The sequence below is a fragment of the Thalassophryne amazonica genome, chromosome 12 (assembly GCF_902500255.1).
Source record: "Thalassophryne amazonica chromosome 12, fThaAma1.1, whole genome shotgun sequence".
Taxonomy (NCBI): Eukaryota; Metazoa; Chordata; class Actinopteri; order Batrachoidiformes; family Batrachoididae; genus Thalassophryne; species Thalassophryne amazonica.
In genome coordinates this window covers 81,455,313-81,478,782 of record NC_047114.1, presented here as the reverse complement: position 1 = coordinate 81,478,782, position 23,470 = coordinate 81,455,313, and the positions used below count along the sequence as shown (strand labels likewise).

Genomic DNA, 23,470 nt, shown 5'->3' with positions numbered 1-23,470 from the left:
GCCCTCGTATGGCTGTTTCATTGGGCGTTATAGCAAGTATGTTGCACACTGCTGCTCATATGGTCTTAATTTTGGTGTCTGATTATTTCAAAGGTACAGATTTACAAATGCTAAAGGAATACTTTCTAAAAAACAGAAGTGTTACCGTGGTAACACTTCATTTGTGAGAATGACACACGAAACCCGCTGCTCTGATAAGTACCCACTGAGGCAAGAGCTGATGTAACATGTGAATTTCTCCATTGTGAGATCAATAAAGTCGTATCTTATCTTGTCTTATCTTATCTCTTACCTTCTATTTCATGAAATTATTTAACATGTCTAGAAACCTGTTTTGACCTTTGATCTCAATGAAACCATGTGTTCAGTCTTAGCACAAAGTGCGGCTAGAAAGCAGAATTTGGACTTTACACTCAGGGGTTCAGAAACATGAAAAAAGACAAAACAAAACACTGATTTGGACTTGTCTGTGAGTCCATGGACCTCAGAGGGTTAAATTACTCAGCTGTTAAATTTCTGTTTGTTCTGACCCTGTCCACCCAGTTGTAACTGGGTACTGGTCTTGGCTAGGAAAATAAATTGTGATGGACTGATGGACTGGTGTCCAATCCAGATGGCATCCCCTTCACCCTTCATTGACCAGGGTGATACATGGTGAGACAAATAAGTATTTGATCCACTGTTGATTTTGCAAGTTTTCCCACCTACAAAGAATGGAGAGAGAGGTCTGTAATTTTTATCATAGATACATTACAACTGTGAGAGACAGAATTTAAAAAAATCAGAAAATTACATTGTATGGTTTTTAAATAATTCATTTGCATTTTATTGTACAAAATAAGTATTTCATCACCTACCAACCAGCAAGAATTCTGGTTCTCACAAACCTATTCTGTTCATTTTTCTTAAAGAAGCCCTCCTATTCTGCACTCTTTACCTGTATTAATTGCACCAGTTCGAACTCGTTACAAAAGACACCTGTCTACACAATCAATCACGCTCCAACCTGTCCACCATGGCCAAGACAAAAGAGCTGTCTAAGGACACCAGGGACAAAAGTGTAGACCTGCACAAGGCTGGGATGGGCTACAGGACAACAGGCAAGCAGCTTGGTGAGAAGACAACAACTGTTGGCGTAATTATTAGAAAATGGAAGAAACACAAGATGACTGTCAGTCTGACTCAGTCTGGGGCTCCATGCAAGATCTCATCTCGTGGACTAAGGGTAATTCTGAGAAAGTCCAGAACAACACAGGCGGACCTGGTCAATGACCTGAAGAGAGCTGGGACCACAGTCGTGAAGATTACATGAGTAACACCCAACGCCATCATGGTTTAAAATCCTGCAGGGCAGCAAGGTCCCCCTGCTCAAGCCAGCACATGTCCAGGCCCATTTGAAGTTCACCAGTGGCCATCTGGATGATCCAGAGAAGGCATGGGAGAAGGTCATGTGGTCAGATGAGACCAAAATAGGGTTTTTTGGTATCAAAGAGGTTTTTGGTATCAACTCCACTCGCCGTGTTTAGAGGATGAAAACAACCCCAAGAACACTGTCCCAACCGTGAAGCATGGGGGAGGAAACATGATTTTTGGGGGTGCTTTTCTGCGAAGGGGACAGGACGACTGCACCTTATTGAAGGGAGGATGGATGGGGTCATGTACCGGGATATTTTGGCAAACAACCTCCTTCCCTCAGTAAGAGCATTGAAAATGGGTTGTGGTTGGGTCTTTTAGTATGACAATGACCCCAAACACACAGCCAGGGCAACTAAGGAGTGGCGCTGTAAGAAGCATTTCAAGGTCCTGGAGTGGCCTAGCCAGTCTCCAGACCTGAACTCAATAAATCTCGAAACCTGAAAGATCTGGAGAAGAGCTATATGGAGGAGTGGACAAAAGCCAGGCATCCATTTCAAAATGAGCAAATATTTGCACAAAAACAAAAAAAAGTCTATCAGTTTGAACATTATATATCTTGTCTTTGTGGTGTATTCAATTGAATATAGGTTGAAGAGGAATTGCAAATCATTGTATTCTGTTTTTATTTACATTTTACACAATGTCCCAACTTCACTGGAATTGGGGTTGTATACACATTTCAAATGTAGAGACATATGGGACAAAATACTGAAAGAATGACAGCTGGATACCTATTGCTCAACTTAGGGTCATATAATTTAGGAGGAAAATGGTTTAGTATGTTGGAAATACTTGGTCATTGTGATTTGACACCAAATTCCAGTAATGTTCGTGGGGGTCATCTTATGTTGCAGCAGGCCGTGCACCGTAGAAAACCTTTGCTTTATTCAGATGCCATTTCAGCTCTTAATGAGGCTCACCTAGTTTCTTTATGTCTGTTTCCACAGCATTTATCTTGCCTCCATAATTCTCCATGCCTTCTGTCACACTGTCCATTCTCTGGACCACTGCGAAATACAGAAGCAGAAGACAATGAAAATGAAGAAGAGCGGCTGTTTGTATTCAGAAATGGGTAGAAGCACAAAAGAAAGGCAAAGGTTCAAATTAAACTGACAGTTTGACAATGTTTAAATGTAAAATGATGCATCCGTACAAAGCATTGGGTCGGTCAATTTGACTTTGAAACACCAGAGGGTGCTATTGTGTTAGTGCCACTCCAGTAAATGAGTGGAAACTTCTGCAAAAATCATTTTTAGGTGCACTGTAGAAGGGGTGACCACTTTCTTGTATTGTTTTCTAACTGCACATTTAAGTATCTGCTGATGTCGACAAATCTGGATTTTCAGAGTACGTTCAGAAATTCCACTTCCTGAGTATAAAAATTCCACTTTCTGAATAAACAGTGTTATTATACACATAGCTGCATGTCTTCTCTCACATCTGTGGCAAAAGCTCATGTCCTCACCAGAGTGATTTATTTTTCTTTCCCTATGTGGGCGTCTGGGGGGAACTGCACTGGAAAATGTCCTAATCCTTCACTACTATCATTCCAGACGTGACAAAAACATAGAACAAGAACATGAACTTTGGATAAACAAAAAATATTTCAAAAAGCTGTTCGTGCACCGGTTTACCTCTCGCTTTTATGTAAAATGTCTTTACTTTTTAGAGAGACATATATCATCATGTTATACAGTGTCAATAAGTGCAATAAGGGTCAGAGGTCAATAACTTCCTACATTTTGGGAAACGAGCAATTAAAATATATACAACATGGGTACAGCTTACGTGCTTCATCCACATTTCTCCAACTTACAGTTCATTTAACATTCAAACAAGAACATGTCGTTTGAAATTTTACAGCCGTACCCTCACAGCATGAACATGTGTGTGTGTGTGTGTGTGTGTGTGTGTGTGTGTGTGTGTGTGTGTGTACATATGTACAAGTAATTTTCAATTTAATTTCAATTTCAATTTATTTCCTTTATATAGTGCCAAATCACAACAGAGTTGCCTCAAGGCACTTCACACAGGTAAGGTCTAACCTTACCATCCCGCAGAGCAACAGTGGTAAGGAAAAACTCCCTCTGAGGAAGAAACCTCAAGCAGACCAGACTCAAAGGGGTGACCCTCTGCTTGGGCCATGCTACAAACATAAATTACAGAAATAATTCACAGAACAATTCACGGAGGAATATACAACAATTGCTGTTGGTGCACAGGACAGGAGGATCACCAACACAAACACAACTCCCATCTCTGGATGGAGCTGCACCTTAAACAGAGAAAAAACAGAATCAGGCATTAGAAAGACAAAAATACTGTATAATTTGCCAGCATTAAACAAGAAAAACAGAAGAAATACTAAGGTGATCGCCGGCCGCTAGCCCTAAGCTTCACTAAAAGACCCAGAATTTAGGTAAAGTTCAATTCAATTCAATTACTAATAACATGAATTAAAAGAGTAAAAAGCATAAAACAAAACTGCACCAGTATGCTAGCCATATGAAAGGGAAAATAAGTGCGTCTTAAGTCTGGACTTGAAAGTCTCCACAGAATCTGATTGTTTTATTGACACAGGGAGATCATTCCACAGAACAGGGGCATGATAAGAGAAAGCTCTGTGACCCGCAGACTTCTTATTCACCTTAGGGACACAAAGTAGTCCTGCACCCTGAGAACGTAAAGCCCGGGCTGGTATATAAGGTTTAATTAGATCAGCTAGGTAGGGAGGTGCCAGTCCATGAATAATTTTATAGGTTAGTAGCAGAACCTTAAAATCTGATCTCACTGGGACAGGAAGCCAGTGAAGAGATGCCAAAATGGGTGTAATGTGGTCAAACTTTCTGCTTCGTGTCAAAGGTCTGGCTGCAGCATTCTGAACCAATTGGAGACCCCTAATGCTAGACTGCGGTAAACCAGAAAATAGAACATTGCAGTAGTCCAATCCAGAAGAGATGAACGCATGGATCAGGGTCTCAGCATCAGCCATAGACAGGATGGGACGAATCTTTGCTATATTTCGCAGGTGGAAGAAAGCAGTCCTAGTAATATTTCTAATATGGAGACCAAAGGACAATGAAGGATCAAAAATTACCCCAAGGTTCCTCACTTTGTCAGTGTGATGTATGACACATGAGCCTAGGCTGAGTGTTAACTGGTCAAATTGATGCCGATGTCTCACTGGACCAAGAACCATCATTTCAGTCTTTTCAGAATTTAAAAGTAGGAAGTTTCTAGACATCCAACTTCTCACTGATGCAAGGCAATCTTCTAAGGATTTTATGTGAACGGGATTACTAGCAGTTATCGTCATATATAACTGAGTATCATCTGCATAGCAGTGAAAGGTAATCCCAAAATGCTGCAATATGTGCCCAAGGGGTGCTATATAAATGGAGAAAAGCAGGGAGCCTAAGACAGACCACTGAGGAACCCCAAATTTCATGTCACTAAGGTTAGAGGTAGTGTTACTGTACAAAACACAGTGAGAACGACTGGTCAAGTATGACGTCAGCCATGCAAGGGCACTCCCAGTAATCCCAAAATGATTTTCCAGCCTATCAAGTAGAATATGATATCCACTGTATGAAATGCAGCACTGAGATCTAACACCAACAGAACCATAGTGGTGTCCGAATCCATTGTAAGTAGAAGATCATTCACTACTTTAGTGAGAGCCGTTTCTGTGGAATGATATTTTCTAAAAGCAGACTGCAGTGGCTCAAAGACATTATTCTCAGTAAGATAGTCTACAAGCTGCCGTGACACCACTTTTTCCAGAATTTTAGAGCAAAATGATAGATTTGATATCGGCCGATAGTTTTTCAATACACTAGGGTCAAGATTAGGTTTCTTAAGTAATGGTTTAATCACTGCAGATTTGTAATGTTTAGGAACAGATAAAGAAGTTAAAGAAAGATTAATAATTTCCAGCAAAATCGGCCCAAGAGTGGGCCACAGGTCCTTAAACAGTTTTGTTGGTACAGGATCAAATAAACAGGTTGTGCTTTTTGTTGACATTACACGTTTTGTCAGCATGTCTAGAGAGATACTATCAAATTCTGTAAATCTAGGTAATACCTCAGTAGTGGCGCCCACCTCAATAGCAGGGTGTAGTGGCTGGGTTAAGGCATGCTGGGATATGTTCAACCTAATGTTATCTATTTTCTTCTCAAAGTAATCCAGGAAATCTTGTGCTGTAAAAGGAGAGCAAACTACAGGTGGTTGTCCATGAATAAGTGTTGCCACCATGTTGAGCAAGAAATTTGAGTTATGCTTGTTTTTGTTGATCAAATCAGAGTAATAGGTCCGCTTTGTAGCCAACAGTGCATGCTTATAGTCTAAGATAGCATCACGCCATGCAAGGTGGAATACTTCTAATTTTGAATGATGCCATTTCCGTTCTAGACCTCTTGCTTTATGCTTGAGGTCACGCAGGTAATCACTGAACCAAGGTGACTGCGATTTGGGGGAGCGCGGTTTCAACACAGGTGGTGCAATCATGTCGAGTTTACACTATCCACAAGTCTGTCTACTGACTGGGTATTTGTCAAAAGTGAGGCTAAGACATCAGGCAATCTAGCTTCTAGTTCAGTCTTAGTTGAGGAGTTGCATCGCCGTAATGATAAGGTTGTTGTTCCACTAAACACGGCAATGAAACTGTAAACTTAATAAGTGAGTGATCAGAGACCACTGATGTAAGAGGTATGATGTCAATATTCGTGACAACAATACCATGTGCGAGAATCAGATCCAGGGTACTTCCAGTAATGTGCGTCGAATCCCGAATGCATTGCCGAAATCCTAATGCATCCACAATTTCCATAAATTATTTGCAGAGGAGATCAGAGGCTTATTTATATGAACATTAAAGTCACCAATGATCAGAATGTTATCTGCTCTCGTTGAAAAGTTAGAAATGAACGCACCAAATTCATCTAAGAATTCAGAATATGGGCCAGGAGGCCTATATACAGTGACAAAGTAATACGCCTGATTTTTATTTAGGTGTGTATTTTAACTTATCTGTTTTAATCTGTTTTATTATGCTGTTTTAATTTTATATTAGATTATGGCTAACATGCAATATGCTGATGAATTTTCCATAGGCGTGCAAGCAGTGTACTGTTTGTTGTTGTATATATTGATTTTTTATTTTTATTTTTTTAGACAGAAATGTTTGCAGAGCACTTGAAGTCCAAGACAAATTTCACCTTTGGGACAATAAAGTCTATCGTATCATATCGTATCGTATCATATGTAGCTGCAGCAAACATTAATCGTAATATATACTAGACAAGAGCAATCTGAGATTTCTGACGTCCGCCAAGGGTTAACGAGGACTCAGAATAACAGATATGTGATTCACATCGTGACCTGGACTTCACAAGGATCCGGATTCCACAACGCAATGCAACAACAACAATCAGAGATTTCTGATGTCCACCAATCCGGATCCAGATCACCTCAAAAATTCAGTGGAGTCTTCCATGCCCTAATATCTATATGTGGTGCAAATGTGGCTGGAATCCATTAAGTAGTTTGAAGTAATCCTTCAAAGCCTTGTCGTATTGTCACAAAAAGTGCAAAATTTTCATCATGGGAGCACAAATTCATTCTAATTCAATCCGTGATGACTGCACAGAATTAAAAGTGAAGAGGGGGGGGAGGGGGTGTGGTGGTGGCGGTGGCGGTGGTTATGGTTAGGGTTAGGGGAAGGAGTAGGGTTAGGTTACGGTTAAGGTTAGGGTTGGGGGTAAGAAGTACGGTTAGTAATAGCGAGTTAAAAAAACCTTGTCACGAAAATTTGAATAATTTCGTGACGGGAAGACAAAAAAAAAAAAAAACCTGTGAAGCTGGGCTGCCAGATCACCTCCAAAATTCAGTGGAGTCTTCCATGCCCTAATATCTATATGTGGTGCAAATGTGGCTGGAATCCATTAAGTAGTTTTGAAGTAATCCTTCAAAGCCTTGTCGTATTGTCACAAAAAGTGCAAAATTTTCATCATGGGAGCACAAATTCATTCTAATTCAATCCGTGATGACCGCACAGAATTAAAAGTGAAGGGGGGGGGGAGGGGGTGTGGTGGTGGCGGTGGTTATGGTTAGGGTTAGGGGAAGGAGTAGGGTTAGTTTATGGTTAAGGTTAGGGTTGGGGGTAAGAAGTACGGTTAGTAATAGCGAGTTAAAAAAACCTTGTCACGAAAATTTGAATAATTTCGTGACGGGAAGACAAAAAAAAAAACCTGTGAAGCTGGGCTGCCAGATCACCTCCAAAATTCAGTGGAGTCTTCCATGGCCTAATGTCTACATGTGGTGCAAATTTGGTGAGAATCCGTGAAATAGTTTTGAAGTAATACTCAAAGCCGATATAAAGTGAAATCTTGATCCAGGATCTGGATCTGGATTTGGATGACCTCCAATATATGATATGACAAATTATTTCAAATTTACAGTACAGAGAATGTGGTTGTTTTTGATTCAAATGAGAAGAAAATTGTTTATTCATGTATTGCATTTAAACTAAACCCCGCTGTGCACGCAGTTTCTGTTTCTAATGTCACTGCAAAACCTACAAACACCAGATTACAGGGATTATAGCCTCTGAAATAATAACTGAAATGAAAACAATTTGTCTTCCATTTTGAATGCCCTCACTTTCATATTAGTTGTGTAGATAAACAACATAATATGAGCAGGTATAAAATACAAGTCAAGGTAGTTTTCCAGCACGTTTAGATCAGTGCTACAATAACAGAAAAGATCAGAAAGGTGCAGTATCAGCACCTTTCTGATCTGAATACTTCCTTGTGCTGACAGATTTTTTTTTTCAGTATGCTGTATAAATTGTAGAATAAACACAGAAAATCACACACGGGTCGACTGCAAAATCAAACTGAGACAAAATCTGAGTCAACCTGTGGTTTACAAGAAAACTAATTACTAACAAGCCACAAAACCTACTCCACTGTATGTTGTTAAGACAGGGTAATCATGACAGGGCCATCTGGTACACATTAGACCCAAACCATCTTAGGCAAGGGGTCTGCAACCTTGACCGTCAAAAGAGGCATTTTTGTCCTGCCTGCCACAAATAAAATTCATCTGGAGTTGCAAAACATACTTGACCTTTGAAAAAAAAAAAAAAAAAAAAAAAATATATATATATATATATATATATATATATATATATATATATATATATATATATATATATATGTGTGTGTGTGTGTGTGTGTGTGTGTGTGTGTGTGTGTGTGTGTAAGGCCTGAAAAACATTCCTTCAAATGTTGGGACAGGGCTGTTTATTCTTAATACAAGGACTAAATTGTCACTTTTGTAACCAGTTTTTTTAGACAGGCCGGGGGATGGATACATGAACATTTCCAAGTCTTTGAATGCGTATATTTATAAGCGTGACATTTCCAAGTCACTAATGTTTATATATATAGATATAAGGCCTGAAAAACATTCCCTCAAAAGATGAATCAGGGCTGCTTCTTCTTAATATAAGGATTAAATTGTCACTTTTGTAACCAGTTTTTTTGAGACAGGTCGGGGGATGGATACATGAACATTTCCAAGTCACTAATGTTTATATATAAACTATGTTTATATATATATATATATATATATATATATATATATATATATATATATATATATATATATATATATAGATAGATAGATAGATAAAGTCCTGAAAAACATTTTGGACTTCATTTACATCAGACATTAAGAAATGTGAACAGTATGGTAAATCTGTGTGTAGTATGCAGTTCTCAAAAGCGGAGTGAACATGCTGGAAGGACACTAGTGAGGGAAGACACCAAGATTCCCGTGACAGCTCAGAAACAATTATAAGCTACTGTGGCTGTGAGCAGAGAAACTGTGAATGGTGTGACATTTTGATTTTAAAATTTGCATTTACCATATTGTCCCAACTTTATCTGATATGGGGTTTTATATGTACATTTATGATTTTATAGAGCTACTATAAAGTGTTAACATTTTATTGTTTAAAACCTTGTTAGAACAGAGTGAGTGGGTGAGAACCAGAGGCTAATATCCAGCATTTTTCAAAAACTGAGGTAAGTGCATGCAGCGCCCTCTGACATTAAATACTTTTTGTGCCAGAAGCTACTATGATATAATTAAACCAGTCACTCACAGGTGGCAGTACCGCACTTTCATTTCCATTGGGAACTCAGAATAGGAGGAAACAGGCTCTGCTGTCTACATGACGGGGTGGAAGTTGTTGACTTACCTGTGTTTGATTTTTATGGTCTACATTCTAGAGAGGTGGATTCTTTTTTAATTTTATCAGTGTCACAAGTTGCTTTTAACACAATGCACAAGATTGGATGGTGCAGAATGACAAGTCTTAGTTGATCTGTAGGCAGGGCTCATCAGTTGCTTGGAATAATGGTTCCAAACTTGCAGCTGTGTTCCTATGTGTCAGCCGCAGTTCAGGTCTTTGACAGATTTGTTGGTGCCAGGACCTACTGTCAACTACAAATTCATAAATATTCCCCTTCCCATTAATGTTTTTCTGTATATATATATATATATATATATATATATATATATATATATATATATATATATATATATATATATATATATATATATATATATAAGGTACTTTTAAGCATAAACATAAAAAAGAAATAAATAAAGACCTGGCGAAGACCTGAATTTATAGAAGGAAAGAACTTTGAGCCTGTATTTTTTTTAACTGTGTCAATCTGTGTCAAGCCTTATTCTTAAATTGTTTAAAATGTGATTCAAAGCGCATTGTTTTTTACAAAACAGTTTTCATCTGAACACTCACATCAGATTCTGGATACGTTTCGGTATGTCTGAAATGTGGGGCTCAAGCAATGTCCAAGCATGAACCAGTTCAAACAGCGGTACAAAAATATGGTTTTTTCTGGGTATAGGGAGGAGGAAGGGTAATGAGGGTTAGGGTGTTTTTGTTGTTTGCTTCGGCTTGTAAATATATAGTATTTTGTATGTAAGTAGGTATGTGTAGGTGTATATTTATGTTTGTGTATATATACGTGTATATATGTATATGTGTATATATGTGTATGTTGATGTGTATATGTATGTGTGTGTATATATATGTATATATATATACGAGGGCTGTCAATAAAGTTACGGTCCTTTTTATTTTTTCAAAAACTATATGGATTTCATTCATATGTTTTTACGTCAGACATGCTTGAACCCTCGTGCGCATGCGTGAGTTTTTCCACGCCTGTCGGTGACGTCATTCGCCTGTGAGCACTCCTTGTGGGAGGAGTCGTCCAGCCCCTCGTCGGAATTCCTTTGTCTGAGAAGTTGCTGAGAGACTGGCGCGTTGTTTGATCAGAATTTTTTCTAAACCTGTGAGACACATCGAAGTGGACACGGTTCGAAAAATTAAGCTGGTTTTCAGTGAAAATTTTAACAGCTGATGAGAGATTTTGAGGTGATTCTGTCGCTTTAAGGACTTTTCACGGTGTGAGACGTCGCGCTGCGCTCTCAGGCGGCGTCATCAGCCTGTTCAAGCTGAAAACCTCCACATTTCAGGCTCTATTGATCCAGGACGTCGTGAGAGAACAGAGAAGTTTCAGAAGAAGTCGGTTTCAGCATTTTATCCGGATATTCCACTGTTAAAGGAGATTTTTTTAATGAAAGACGTGCGGACGGGTCCGCGCGTCGGGACGCAGCCGACGCGGTGCGGCGGCACAGGAAAAACACCTCCGTGTTGATAACCATTTGTAAAATCCAGGCGGCTTTTGATGGCTTTCAGTGGAGTGAGTATATGAGAAATTGTTTAACAGGCAGGACATGTTCCAACTTGTCCTTAAGGCTTTCAACAGAGGTGTTTTTCCTGTGGCGGAGCGTCGCGGCGGCTGCGTCCCGACGCGCGGACCCGTCCGCACGTCTTTCATTAAAAAAATCTCCTTTAACAGTGGAATATCCGGATAAAATGCTGAAACCGACTTCTTCTGAAACTTCTCTGTTCTCTCACGACGTCCTGGATCAACAGAGCCTGAAATGTGGATGTTTTCAGCTTGAACAGGCTGACGACGCCGCCTGAGAGCACTGAGCGACGTCTCGCACCGTGAAAAGTCCTTAAAGCGACAGAATCACCTCAAAATCTCTCATCAGCCGTTAAAATTTTCACTGAAAACCAGCTTAATTTTTCGAACCGTGTCCACTTCGATGTGTCTCACAGGTTTAGAAAAAATTTTGATCAAACAACGCGCCAGTCTCTCAGCAACTTCTCAGACAAAGGAATTCCGACGAGGGGCTGGACGACTCCTCCCACAAGGAGTGCTCACAGGCGAATGACGTCACCGACAGGCGTGGAAAAACTCACGCACGCGCACGAGGGTTCAAGCATGTCTGACGTAAAAACATATGAATGAAATCCATATAGTTTTTGAAAAAAATAAAAAGGACCGTAACTTTATTGACAGCCCTCGTATATTGATATCGGTTTAGGTGTGTAGGAATTTATGTGTATATGTGGCAAAGGGTATTACTGGTTGTGGGGAAGAAGGGGTAGGGATAAATAAGCTGATGCTTCACCCTACCCCTTTTCGGACATGTTGGGTACACAGTAGGAACTTTTTTGTTGTTGTCTTTACTGATCTATCTTGTAATTGTTGTTGTATCAAATGTTCGAAATAAACAGTTTTCATTCATTCATTCATTCATTCATTCATGTTGTGTCGAACATAGGGGTTGGTAAGGTTAGACATTATTTGTGTGACACGCCTTGAGACAACTTTGTTGTGATTTGGCGCTATACGAGGTCTGTCAATAAAGTATAGGTCCTTTTTATTTTTTTCAAAAACTATATGGATTTCATTCATATGTTTTTACGTCAGACATGCTTGAACCCTCGTGCACATGCGTGAGTTTTTCCACGCCTGTCGGTGACGTCATTCGCCTGTGAGCACTCCTTGTGGGAGGAGTCGTCCCGCCCCTCGTCGGAATTCCTTTGTCTGAGATGTTACTGAGAGACTGGCGCTTAGTTTGATCAAAATTTTTTCTAAACCTGTGAGACACATCGAAGTGGACACGGTTCGAAAAATTAAGCTGGTTTTCGGTGAAAATTTTAATGGCTGATGAGAGATTTTGAGGTGATACTGTCGCTTTAAGGACTTCTCACGGAGCGAGACATCGCGCAGCGGTCCCAGGCGCCGTCGTCAGCCTGTTTCAAGCTGAAAACCTCCACATTTCAGGCTCTATTGATCCAGGACGTCGTGAGAGAACAGAGAAGTTTCAGAAGAAGTCGGTTTCAGCATTTTATCTGGATATTCCACTGTTAAAGGAGATTTTTTTAATGAAAGACGTGCGGGCGGATTGCAGCGTCAGCTCGCAGCCGCCACAACGCTTCAGCCACAGGAAAAACACCTCTGTTGGAAGCCTTAAGGACAAGTTGGAACATGTCCAGCTGTTAAACAATTTCTCATATACTCACTCCACTGAAAGCCATCAAAAGCCGCCTGGATTTTACAAATGGTTATCAACACGGAGGTGTTTTTCCTGTGCTGCCGCACCGTGCCGGCTGTGTCCCGACGCGCGGACCCGTCCGCACGTCTTTCATTAAAAAAATCTCCTTTAACAGTGGAATATCTGGATAAAATGCTGAAACCGACTTCTTCTGAAACTTCTCTGTTCTCTCACGACGTCCTGGATCAATAGAGCCTGAAATGTGGAGGTTTTCAGTTTGAAACAGGCTGACGACAGCACCTGGGACCGCTGCTCGACGTCTCGCACCGTGGGAAGTCCTTAAAGCGACAGTATCACCTCAAAATCTCTCATCAGCTGTTAAAATTTTCACCGAAAACCAGCTTAATTTTTCGAACCGTGTCCACTTCAATGTGTCTCACAGGTTTAGAAAAAAATTTTGATCAAACAAAGCGCCAGTCTCTCAGCAACTTCTCAGACAAAGGAATTCCGACGAGGGGCTGGACGACTCCTCCCACAAGGAGTGCTCACAGGCGAATGACGTCACCGACAGGCGTGGAAAAACTCACGCATGCGCACGAGGGTTCAAGCATGTCTGACGTAAAAACATATGAATGAAATCCATATAGTTTTTGAAAAAAATAAAAAGGACCTATACTTTATTGACAGCCCTCGTATACATGAAATAAAATGAAAAATGAAATGAAATGAACGTGCATGCCACAGGCATTATCTTTAGTAGTAGTACTAGTGGTACTTTGTGCTGCAGAACTGACCCAAACCTGGCACACATATACTTTGACATGCAGGGAGTGACATAGGCTGTTGAGCAGTTTAGTAGTCGTAGTGGTAGTTAAGGCAAGAGACATTTTTGTGCTGCAAAATTGAGCCAAACATTGGCACACATATACTTTGACATACGGGGAGTGATCAGGGGGTGGCGATGGCTGCATCCGAGACTAGCGACAGCTACATCCGAAGCTAGTGGAGACTACAGCCGGCGACATCTGAGGCTGCGGCGGCTGCGACCGAGGCTGGTGGCGGCTATATCTGGCATCAACATCGGGGAAGGTTGGTGTGTGGCGACCGGATTTGTGGTGGTGGAGGTGGTGGAGACCACGAGTGGGAATTGCTTTACAATTAATAGTGGCCTGTACTGAGCTACAGGAGTTAACATGGCACCAACCAGGAAGACAGAGAAATTGGAGGAAGACTTGGAGGAGATAAAGACCTCATTGAATCGTATTTCAAAAGACATGTCCAATTTAGACAAGTTGATGAAGGAGATTAAGGAGCTCCAAAATCTTGTTAAAGAAAAGGACAAGATTATTAAGAAACTTGAACAACGGGTGGATGAACTTGAACAATATACTAGAAAAGATGATGTTATAATAACTGGTTTGGAAACAAAACATCGGCCGCACGCAAGGGTGGTGGATTCTGGTGGAGCCAGTGGGGAGGATGCACCACCTGAAGAATTACAAACATTAGAACACCAAAGTTACAAATTTTTTAAATCAAAAAGGTGTTGTCATACATCAAGACACTATTTCAGACTGTCACACAATTCCATCCAAAGACAGTAAAAATAAACTACCAAATATAATAATACGATTTATAAGCAGAAAATACAAAAATGAATTATTAAGACAGGCAAAGAATCTGAAAGGAAGAAATGTATATATAAATGAGCATCTAACAAAAAAAATGCAGATATTGCCAGGGAAGCAAGACTATTAAAAAAACAGAAACATATTGTTGCTACATGGGTCTGGAACTGTAGGGTTTAGATTAGAGTGAAAGAAGGAACAAAGGGTATACAAATCAGAGACATGCAGGACCTTACAAAGTACAGACCTGAGCAGACAAATGAATATGACGTCAGTTGGTAGTATGACCAACAAAAAATCAGATTAAACATGGAAACAGATGATAAAATATATGACATAGACACCAATATTGATGAAAGTATATTTGACTTGACTACAATTGGTTGTGAGTATTATACGGGAAAACAGTTAAATAGTGAAAAAATTACTAAAGATACCCTGTCACTCATACATATAAACAGTCGAAGCTTGTACTATAAAATGTCACAAATAAAAGATTATTTAAACCAGTTTAAAAATAGATTCAGCATTGTTGCAATCACAGAATCTTGGATTAAAAATGACCTCATGGCTGATGTTCAAATGGAGGGATATGAGTTATATTTTGTAAATAGAAGAGGAAAAAAAGGTGGAGGTATTGCTTTGTACATAAAAACAGATCTGACGTAAAATTGTAGAAGAAATGACAATTATAGATGATGTCATAGAAATTGTGACAGTGGAAATTGTACATGAAACATCTAAAAATATTCTAATCAGTTGTGTATACAGAGCACCAGACTCATGTGTTGTGAAATTTACAGATAAAATAATAGAATTATTCCATCAAATCAAAAACAAAACGCTCTTTATGTGTGGAGACTTTAATGTTAATGTGGAAAGCTCCAGTTGCCAAAGACTAAGTGATTTTGTGAATTCAATGAATAGCTTGGGTTTATTCCCTTTGATAACAAAACCAACCAGAATTACAAAGTGCATCTGTAATTGACAATATATTCACAAATAGAACAGATGAAATTATTAAGAATGGGATATTGATGACAGATCTCAGTGATCGTTTACCAGTTTTTTCAATATTTAAATATAAAAATAGGTACAACAAAAAAAAAACCTGTTATAAACTTTAAAAGAGATAAGTCATTAAAAGCCTTAGAGGCATTAAATTATGATCTTAAAAATCAAAATTGGGAAGAGGTTTATGTTGGTGACGTTAATGTAGCATACAGTTCATTCACGAAAATACTGATGAAATCATATAATAAAAATTGTAAATTAATAAAAACTAGTAAGAAAAGAGTAAATAAACCATGGCTGACCAAGGGAATAAAAAACGCTTGTGTAAAGAAAAACTATTTATATAAGTGCTTTTTAAAAATGCAAACAAAGGAAACAGAACACAGATACAAAAAATATAAAAATAAACTATTGACAATAATTAGGAAACAAAAAAAAAGATTATTATAGTGAACAATTAAATAAGAGTAAAGATAATATGAGGGCAACATGGGGAATTATAAAAAGTGTGATGGAAAGTGACGGAGTGAAATCAACTTTTCCGAATTACCTTGTCAAGGAAAATAAAGAGATAAATGATATAAAAGAAGTTGTAAATGAGTTTAATGATTATTTCTGGGATGGGATCAAATCTGGTGGGAAATAAACCAATAGTAGAAGATAAATTAAATACAATTGTAAATAAGGTCAATAGTATTTTCCTTGACAAATGTGGAAAAAGATGAAATAAGGAATATTGTAAAAAACTGTGTAAGCAAAAGATCAACTGACTATGAAGATTTAGACATGATGACTGTAAAAAGTATAATAGAAACTGTTACTGAACCATTCACTTACATTTGTAATCTGTCTCTGTCAACAGGAATTTTCCCAGATGAAATGAAAATTGCCAAGGTATTCCCATTATATAAAAATGGAGACAAACATAATGTTTCAAATTACAGGCCAGTGTCATTGGTTCCACAGTTTTCTAAAATTATGGAAAAGGTTTTTGTGACAAGGTTGGATACATTCATTGAGAAACATATTTTAAATAATGCTCAGTATGGATTTAGAACAAAACATTCGACAGCTATGGCAATTATGGAATTAACAGAGAAAATATCAACAGCAATAGATAATAAGGATTATATGGTAAGTGTTTTTATTGACTTGAAAAAAGCTTTTGATGTTATCGATCATTCAAGATTGCTTCACAAGTTACAACAATATGGAATAAGAAGGATTGCACATCAGTGGGTAAAAAGCTACTTAGAAAATAGAAAACAGTTTGTTCAGATAAATAATACTAAATCAGAATTGTGTAATATTATGTGTGGAGTACCACAAGGGTCGGTACTTGGACCCAAACTGTTTATTTTGTATATCAATGATTTTGTGAATATATTTAATGTACATGGTAGCATTTTATTTGCTGACGATACATTATTTTACTCTGGATCAGATATACAGGAAGTAGCACAAGTGATAAATACAGAGTTGGAAAAAGTGAAATATTGGTTTGATATAAACAGATTGTCACTTAATCTTAATAAAACAAATTTCATATTGTTTAATGACAGAGTTAAAAAAAAATGATGTCATTAAAAATAGATGGAATGGACATTCAAAGGGTAAAAGAAACACAATTTTTAGGAGTTATGATGTTATATGGCTGGGGGGGCCTGGCTGCCGGTTTGTTTCTGTTTTTTGGTTTTCCTCCCAGGTGGCGTGCGTTTGGGACTGAGTGGCTGTGTTGCTGAGGCTGTCAGGACCTCACCCTGATCACCTGCGACTCGTCAGGACTCACAGCTGTAGTGCATCTGGATGGATTGGAACATGTTGGCATTTAAGACTGGAGTGCACAGTGTGTATTTGCTAGAGACTCGACCTTGTGACCAGACGGGTGAGATCGTCGTCTCGGGAGCCATCTCATCAGCAGCGGATGCTGAGAACGTCCAGGTTTGATGCACAGTCTGTGAAAGAGGAGGGGGTGAGGTCTCACGCTCGTCAGCACACTTCCTGAGGTACGTTAGATTTTGTGACTAACAGTTATACGGTCAGTAAATGTGGTGTCCCTCACACCTTATTGTATTGAGCTGTTTGTTAGTCATGTATCAGCTTCCACTGCAGTGGAGTTTTGTGAACGGGAGGTTCCATGCCTGCAGGTTGGGAAGCTGATCAGTAATCAAGCCAGGAAGTGTTTGCTGTTTGTACACCTTTAAGTGTTCTGTGTGTAGAGTGTGGACTCACATAATGGTTCCTTCTTTCACAGACTCGGTTGTTGCGGCCACCTGGGGGGTGTCGGCGGGGTCCTTGGGTCCGAAACAGCTTCTGGCTCCGGACCGTTAGCGCTGCTGGGAGCGCACCACGCCAGGCCGCACCTTTTTGTTATATTATCACTGTTATGTATTAAATTCAGTTAGCCTTTGAACCGTGCTCTGCTTATTTCATACTGGGTCCTTCAAACGCTGGTCGGTTCTCCGAGCTGCGTCCGACACATAACAAATGATTGATGAAGGTTTTACATGGAAGTCACACATAAATTACATAAAAGGAAAGATAGCGAAAGCCATTGCTGTTTTGCATAAAGTAAAATATTCATTAAATAGTTATGGATTATTAACATTGTACAATTCATTGATTGTTCCATATTTGACTTATTGTGTAGAAATCTGGGGATCAACATGTACAACTTATACACAACCTTTATTTATTTTGCAGAAAAGAGCTTTAAAAGTGATTGGCAACAGTCGATTTAGAGATCCATCTAATCCATTGTTCATTACATATAGGGTACTTAAATTTCATGATTTAGTTGATTTGAAATTACTACAAATAATGTACCAAGCGAATAACAATACCTTACCAATAAACATTCAAAATATGTTTGAAAAAAGAGTAAGTAGTTATAATTTGAAGGGCATAGAAGTCTTTAAAAAACCAAGATTCAGAAACAAGATAAAGGAACGGAGTATTGCAGTGAATGGTGTAAAATTATGGAACAACCTCAACAAAGAAATCAAAGAATCAAGGTCGCTTAAATTATTTTAAAAATGTATTAAACTTGATGTATTTTGTAATTATGAAACTATGAAATAAGTCAGTGGGCTGTGACAAAGCCAAAAATGTAATCTGTTAATAATGTTTAGAATGTTTGAAGTTTAAAATGTAATCTATTAGGGATGTAGTCTTTTAAATAATGGTTAAAATTAGAAAAGAAGTCGGTGGCATGTGACAAAGTCATAAAAATGCAATGATGTCGATTGATGATGCTTTGCAAGATTGTATTGTAAAAAGGGGCAGAATATATAAGACTTGTTCTTCCAAACTGCTCCTTTTCGTTCAATGGTTTGTAATGTTTTGTTAATTTTGCTTTTCTGTTTTTCTTTTAAATGAATGAAATAAATCCTCAATATAGGCTGTTGAGCACTTTAGTACAAGTAGTCGTCATAGTAGTAGCAGTAGTAGTTCAGGCAAGAGACACTTTTGTGGTGCAAAATTGAGCCAAACATTTGCACACATATCCTTTGACATAGAGAGAATGACATAGTCTGTTGAGCACTTTAGTAGTAGTAGTAGTAATAGTAGTAGTCAAGGGGAGAAACACTTTTGTGCTGCATCCTCTTTGGCAAGTGTGCTGCAAGGTTGGTGTTATACTTTTCTGTTCTCTTCTTTTTCCTTTGAACTTTTTTATCTCTTCATTTTTACAAGTGACATAGCAGTAGAATAGTAATGGTAGTAGTACTAGTAGCAATCTACTCTTCTTGAGACAGCTTTATTCATGCCCTAACAGGAATCCAGAATAAGGATACAATGTCTGAACTACTGGACTTACAACACCCCCCAAAAAGTGAAAGTTTTGAGAGTGGACTCTTCAAACACAGAAAACCAGCTCTGTGAGATAGGAGTTGGACTATACAGATTGAGGTTTGAGTCCAGGGGTGTGCTTCAGGCTACATATTTGAGTCATTGGACAAAATATGCTATCTTCAAGGTCCCAGTCCAACTAGGTGTTAATAGGTACCAACCTTGGCTGGGGAATTCACCTGGAATGGGCTATCGTCCTGTCCATGGGGAGTCATAGACACTCATCTTCAACACTTTATAGTATCTTGGGATAAGCACCGGCATGATAGACTGAAGAAAGACTTGACATAATGGCCATTGTTTCAAAATCCACTCTGACTGTAATGTAATACCTTTCTATAGTTAAAAGTATCTAGATCTGGATGTTTGATTTGTATTACACAGGAGGGTACTTTTGACACTGGTTGCGACTTTACCTTTGTATCCTAGGATGGCCACAGCTATGGTTAGGAGGGCACAGAGCACATAGAGCAGGGCAATAGCTGCTCTCAGAACCCAGTCATTTTTACACTTGGTGCACTCGGTCCCCTCCTGAATTCCTGCAACACAAAAAACATTTGGGATGAAAAAAAAAAATCCAAATAAATAAACAAACAAAAAGACTGTTTCAGCGATAAGGCCGTGATGAAATTTTTTATTAAGAGTTAGCAAAGGTTACAACTATATTCAGTGGCAAACCAAACATGCAACTGGGACAAGGGATTAATACAATCAAGCCAGACAGTTTCATTCACACATTTTTCATTTCATGACTGTTATGCATGTCTGAAGTGGGACATGCTGTGCCTTTCTTCAGCCAAGTGTCAATTCAAAACACTTGGTCTCAAGAACAAGCACAAAGACTGGGTTTGAATCATAGTAACCTAAAAAAAGCCAGTTCACATGTGTTTAACATATGACAATGTAGCCAAAACAAACCCAAACCATTCTCCTTCCTCTCTATCATTCCTCAGTGTTGTTCAACTTTAAACTTCAGTTCCTCTCATTTTTGGCTGTTAACCTCATAGACATGCTCCTTAAAATGTGTGCTGCCACGTCAAACGTTGCGCATTATCCCTGACATTTACTTGACTTGACATTGAACCTGACTGTGCAGACTGGAGAGAAGAGTGAGACAGCAGCTGGTACGTATTCACGACAGACAACAAAGACTGTTCTATAGATGACGAGACGTGACAGCAGGGCTGTATGAGAAGAAAGAAGTGGGAGAATCCTGTAATACGTTATCACAATGGGAGGTGAAGCAATTATTTTTAGATAATAAGACAAGATGAGCTTTACTGATTCCAAGCCAGGACAATTTCCAAGCAGTTCAAGAGTCAACGAGAGGCCACCCCTCGTATACGGCCACATTTCTTATGCAACAACTGTTTTTCCATTGATTTCACCTCTCAAGAGAGTTCACTCCTCAAACGCGGCCAGCAACCCACTCAAAAGGATGAAAGTCCCCTCAACAGTGGCCATTCCGTAAAAATTCCCAACTGGGTTTTCCCACAGAAGTCATGTTGAAACTCTCCCATGAACGTGAACTTGCGAGATTACTCCAGTAAACAGAAGATCAAAGAAAAAAAAAAAAACTCCTGTTGGGGAAACTTCCACATCTCAGAAAAGAATAGCTTTAACATTAGAAGAAAAGGTGAAAGTCATTCTTTGAATGACAAAGGAGAAGGTTCCTGAAAGTTAAGGTGCACTGATATGAGCATGCCTGTGACTCACTCAACAGCACGAATGTTGTCGTGACGATCCCACCTGCTGTGTTCACAGCTGGACGCTGTTCTTTGTTCTACCGCATCCACATTGATGCTGAGAATGTCAGCCTCAACACTGCATTTAATCTATTATTAGACTCAACTGGCTTCGCTCAAAATGTAAATGAGTCCACCCACCACTTTAACCATACTTTAGATCTTGTTCTGACTTATGGTATGGAAACTGAAGACTTAACAGTATTCCCTGAAAACCCCCTTCTGTCTGATCATTTCTTAATAACATTTACATTTACTTTAATGGACTACCCAGCAGTGGGGAATAAGTTTCATTACAGTAGAAGTCTTTCAGAAGGCGCTGTAACTAGGTTTAAGGATATGATTCCTTCTTTGTTATGTTCTCCAATGCCATATACCAACACAGTGCAGAGTAGCTACCTAAACTCTGTGAGTGAGATAGATTATCTCATCAATAGTTTTACATCCTCATTGAGCACAACTTTGGATGCGGTAGCTCCTCTGAAAAAGAGAGCCTTAAATCAGAAGTGCCTGACTCCATGGTATAACTCACAAACTCGCAGCTTAAAGCAGATACCCGTACGTTGGAGAGGAAATGGCATCTCACTAATTTAGAAGATCTTCACTTAGCCTGGAAAAAGAGTCTGTTGCTCTATAAGAAAGCCCTCCGTAAAGCTAGGACATCTTACTACTCATCACTAATTGAAGAAAATAACAACAACCCTAGGTTTCTTTTCAGCACTGTAGCCAGGCTGGCAAAGAGTCAGAGCTCTATTGAGCCGAGTATTCCTTTAACTTTAACTAGTAATGACTTCATGACTTTCTTTGCTAATAAAATTTTAATTATTAGAGAAAAAATTACTTATAACCATCCCAAAGACATATCGTTATCTTTGGCTGCTTTCAGTAATGCTGGTATTTGGTTAGACTCTTTCTCTCCGATTGTTCTGTCTGAGTTATTTTCATTAGTTACTTCCTCCAAACCATCAACATGTCTATTAGACCCCATTCCTACCAGGCTGCTCAAGGAAGCCCTACCATTAATTAATGCTTTGATCTTAAATATGATCAATCTATCTTTATTAGTTGGATATGTACCACAGGCTTTTAAGGTGGCAGTAATTAAACCATTACTTAAAAAGCCATCACTTGACCCAGCTATCTTAGCTAATTATAGGCCAATCTCCAACCTTCCTTTTCTCTCAAAAATTCTTGAAAGGGTAGTTGTAAAACAGCTAACTGATCATCTGCAGAGGAATGGTCTATTTGAAGAGTTTCAGTCAGGTTTTAGAATTCATCATAGTACAGAAACAGCATTAGTGAAGGTTACAAATGATCTTCTTATGGCCTCAGACAGTGGACACATCTCTCTGCTTGTCCTGTTAGACCTCAGTGCTGCTTTTGATACTGCTGACCATAAAATTTTATTACAGAGATTAGAGCATGCCATAGGTATTAAAGGCACTGTGCTGCGGTGGTTTGAATCATATTTATCTAATAGATTACAATTTGTTAATGTAAATGGGGAGTCTTCTTCACAGACTAAGGTTAATTATGGAGTTCCACAAGGTTCTGTGCTAGGACCAATTTTATTCACTTTTGCTTCCCTTAGGCAGTATTATTAGAAAGCATTGCTTAAATTTTCATTGTTACGCAGATGATACCCAGCTTTATCTAGCCTTGAAGCCAGGGGACACACACCAATTAGTTAAACTGCAGGAATGTCTTACAGACATAAAGACATGGATGACCTCTAATTTCCTGCATTTAAATTCAGATAAAACTGAAGTTATTGTACTTGGCCCCACAAATCTTAGAATCATGGTGTCTAACCAGATCCTTACTCTGGATGGCATTACCCTGACCTCTAGTAATACTGTGAGAAATCTTGGAGTCATTTTTGATCAGGATATGTCCTTCAATGTGCATATTAAGCAAATATGTAGGACTGCTTTTTTGCATTTAAGCAATATCTCTAAAATTAGAAAGGTCTTGTCTCAGAGTGATGCTGAAAAACTAATTCATGCATTTATTTCCTCTAGGCTGGACTATTGTAATTCTTTATTATCAGGTTGTCCTAAAAGTTCCCTGAAAAGCCTTCAGTTAATTCAAAATGCTGCAGCTAGAGTACTAACGGGGACTAGAAGGAGAGAGCATATCTCATCCGGAAGATTCAGACGGCTTTCAGTGGCTTTTCGGCCGTGTGACTATCTGAGAAATTGCGGAAGAGGTGGGCATCATTTTTCAGAGTCCAGCATGTCCTGTGAGACTTCAGTACGAAAGGCGCTTTTGCTCCGCCGTCAGCAGCGGCACAAATTTCGCTGCAACTGTTTTCATGGCCAAATCTTCACAATGGAATGTGCTGAAAAAGTGCTGATGTCC

General features: G+C 39.0%; 1 protein-coding gene across 1 annotated transcript in view; it reads right to left on the bottom strand.

The window, feature by feature from the left end:
* The window catches only part of LOC117521291 (collectin-12-like), a 141,806-nt gene that overhangs the window by 77,631 nt on the left and 40,705 nt on the right, over positions 1-23,470 (bottom strand). The window contains exons 3-4 of the mRNA XM_034182612.1: positions 19,781-19,903; positions 2,337-2,423 (exon numbers count right to left, since the gene is read on the bottom strand). Coding sequence (XP_034038503.1) covers positions 2,337-2,423; positions 19,781-19,903 — 210 coding nt within the window. The remainder of the gene's footprint in view (positions 1-2,336; positions 2,424-19,780; positions 19,904-23,470) is intronic.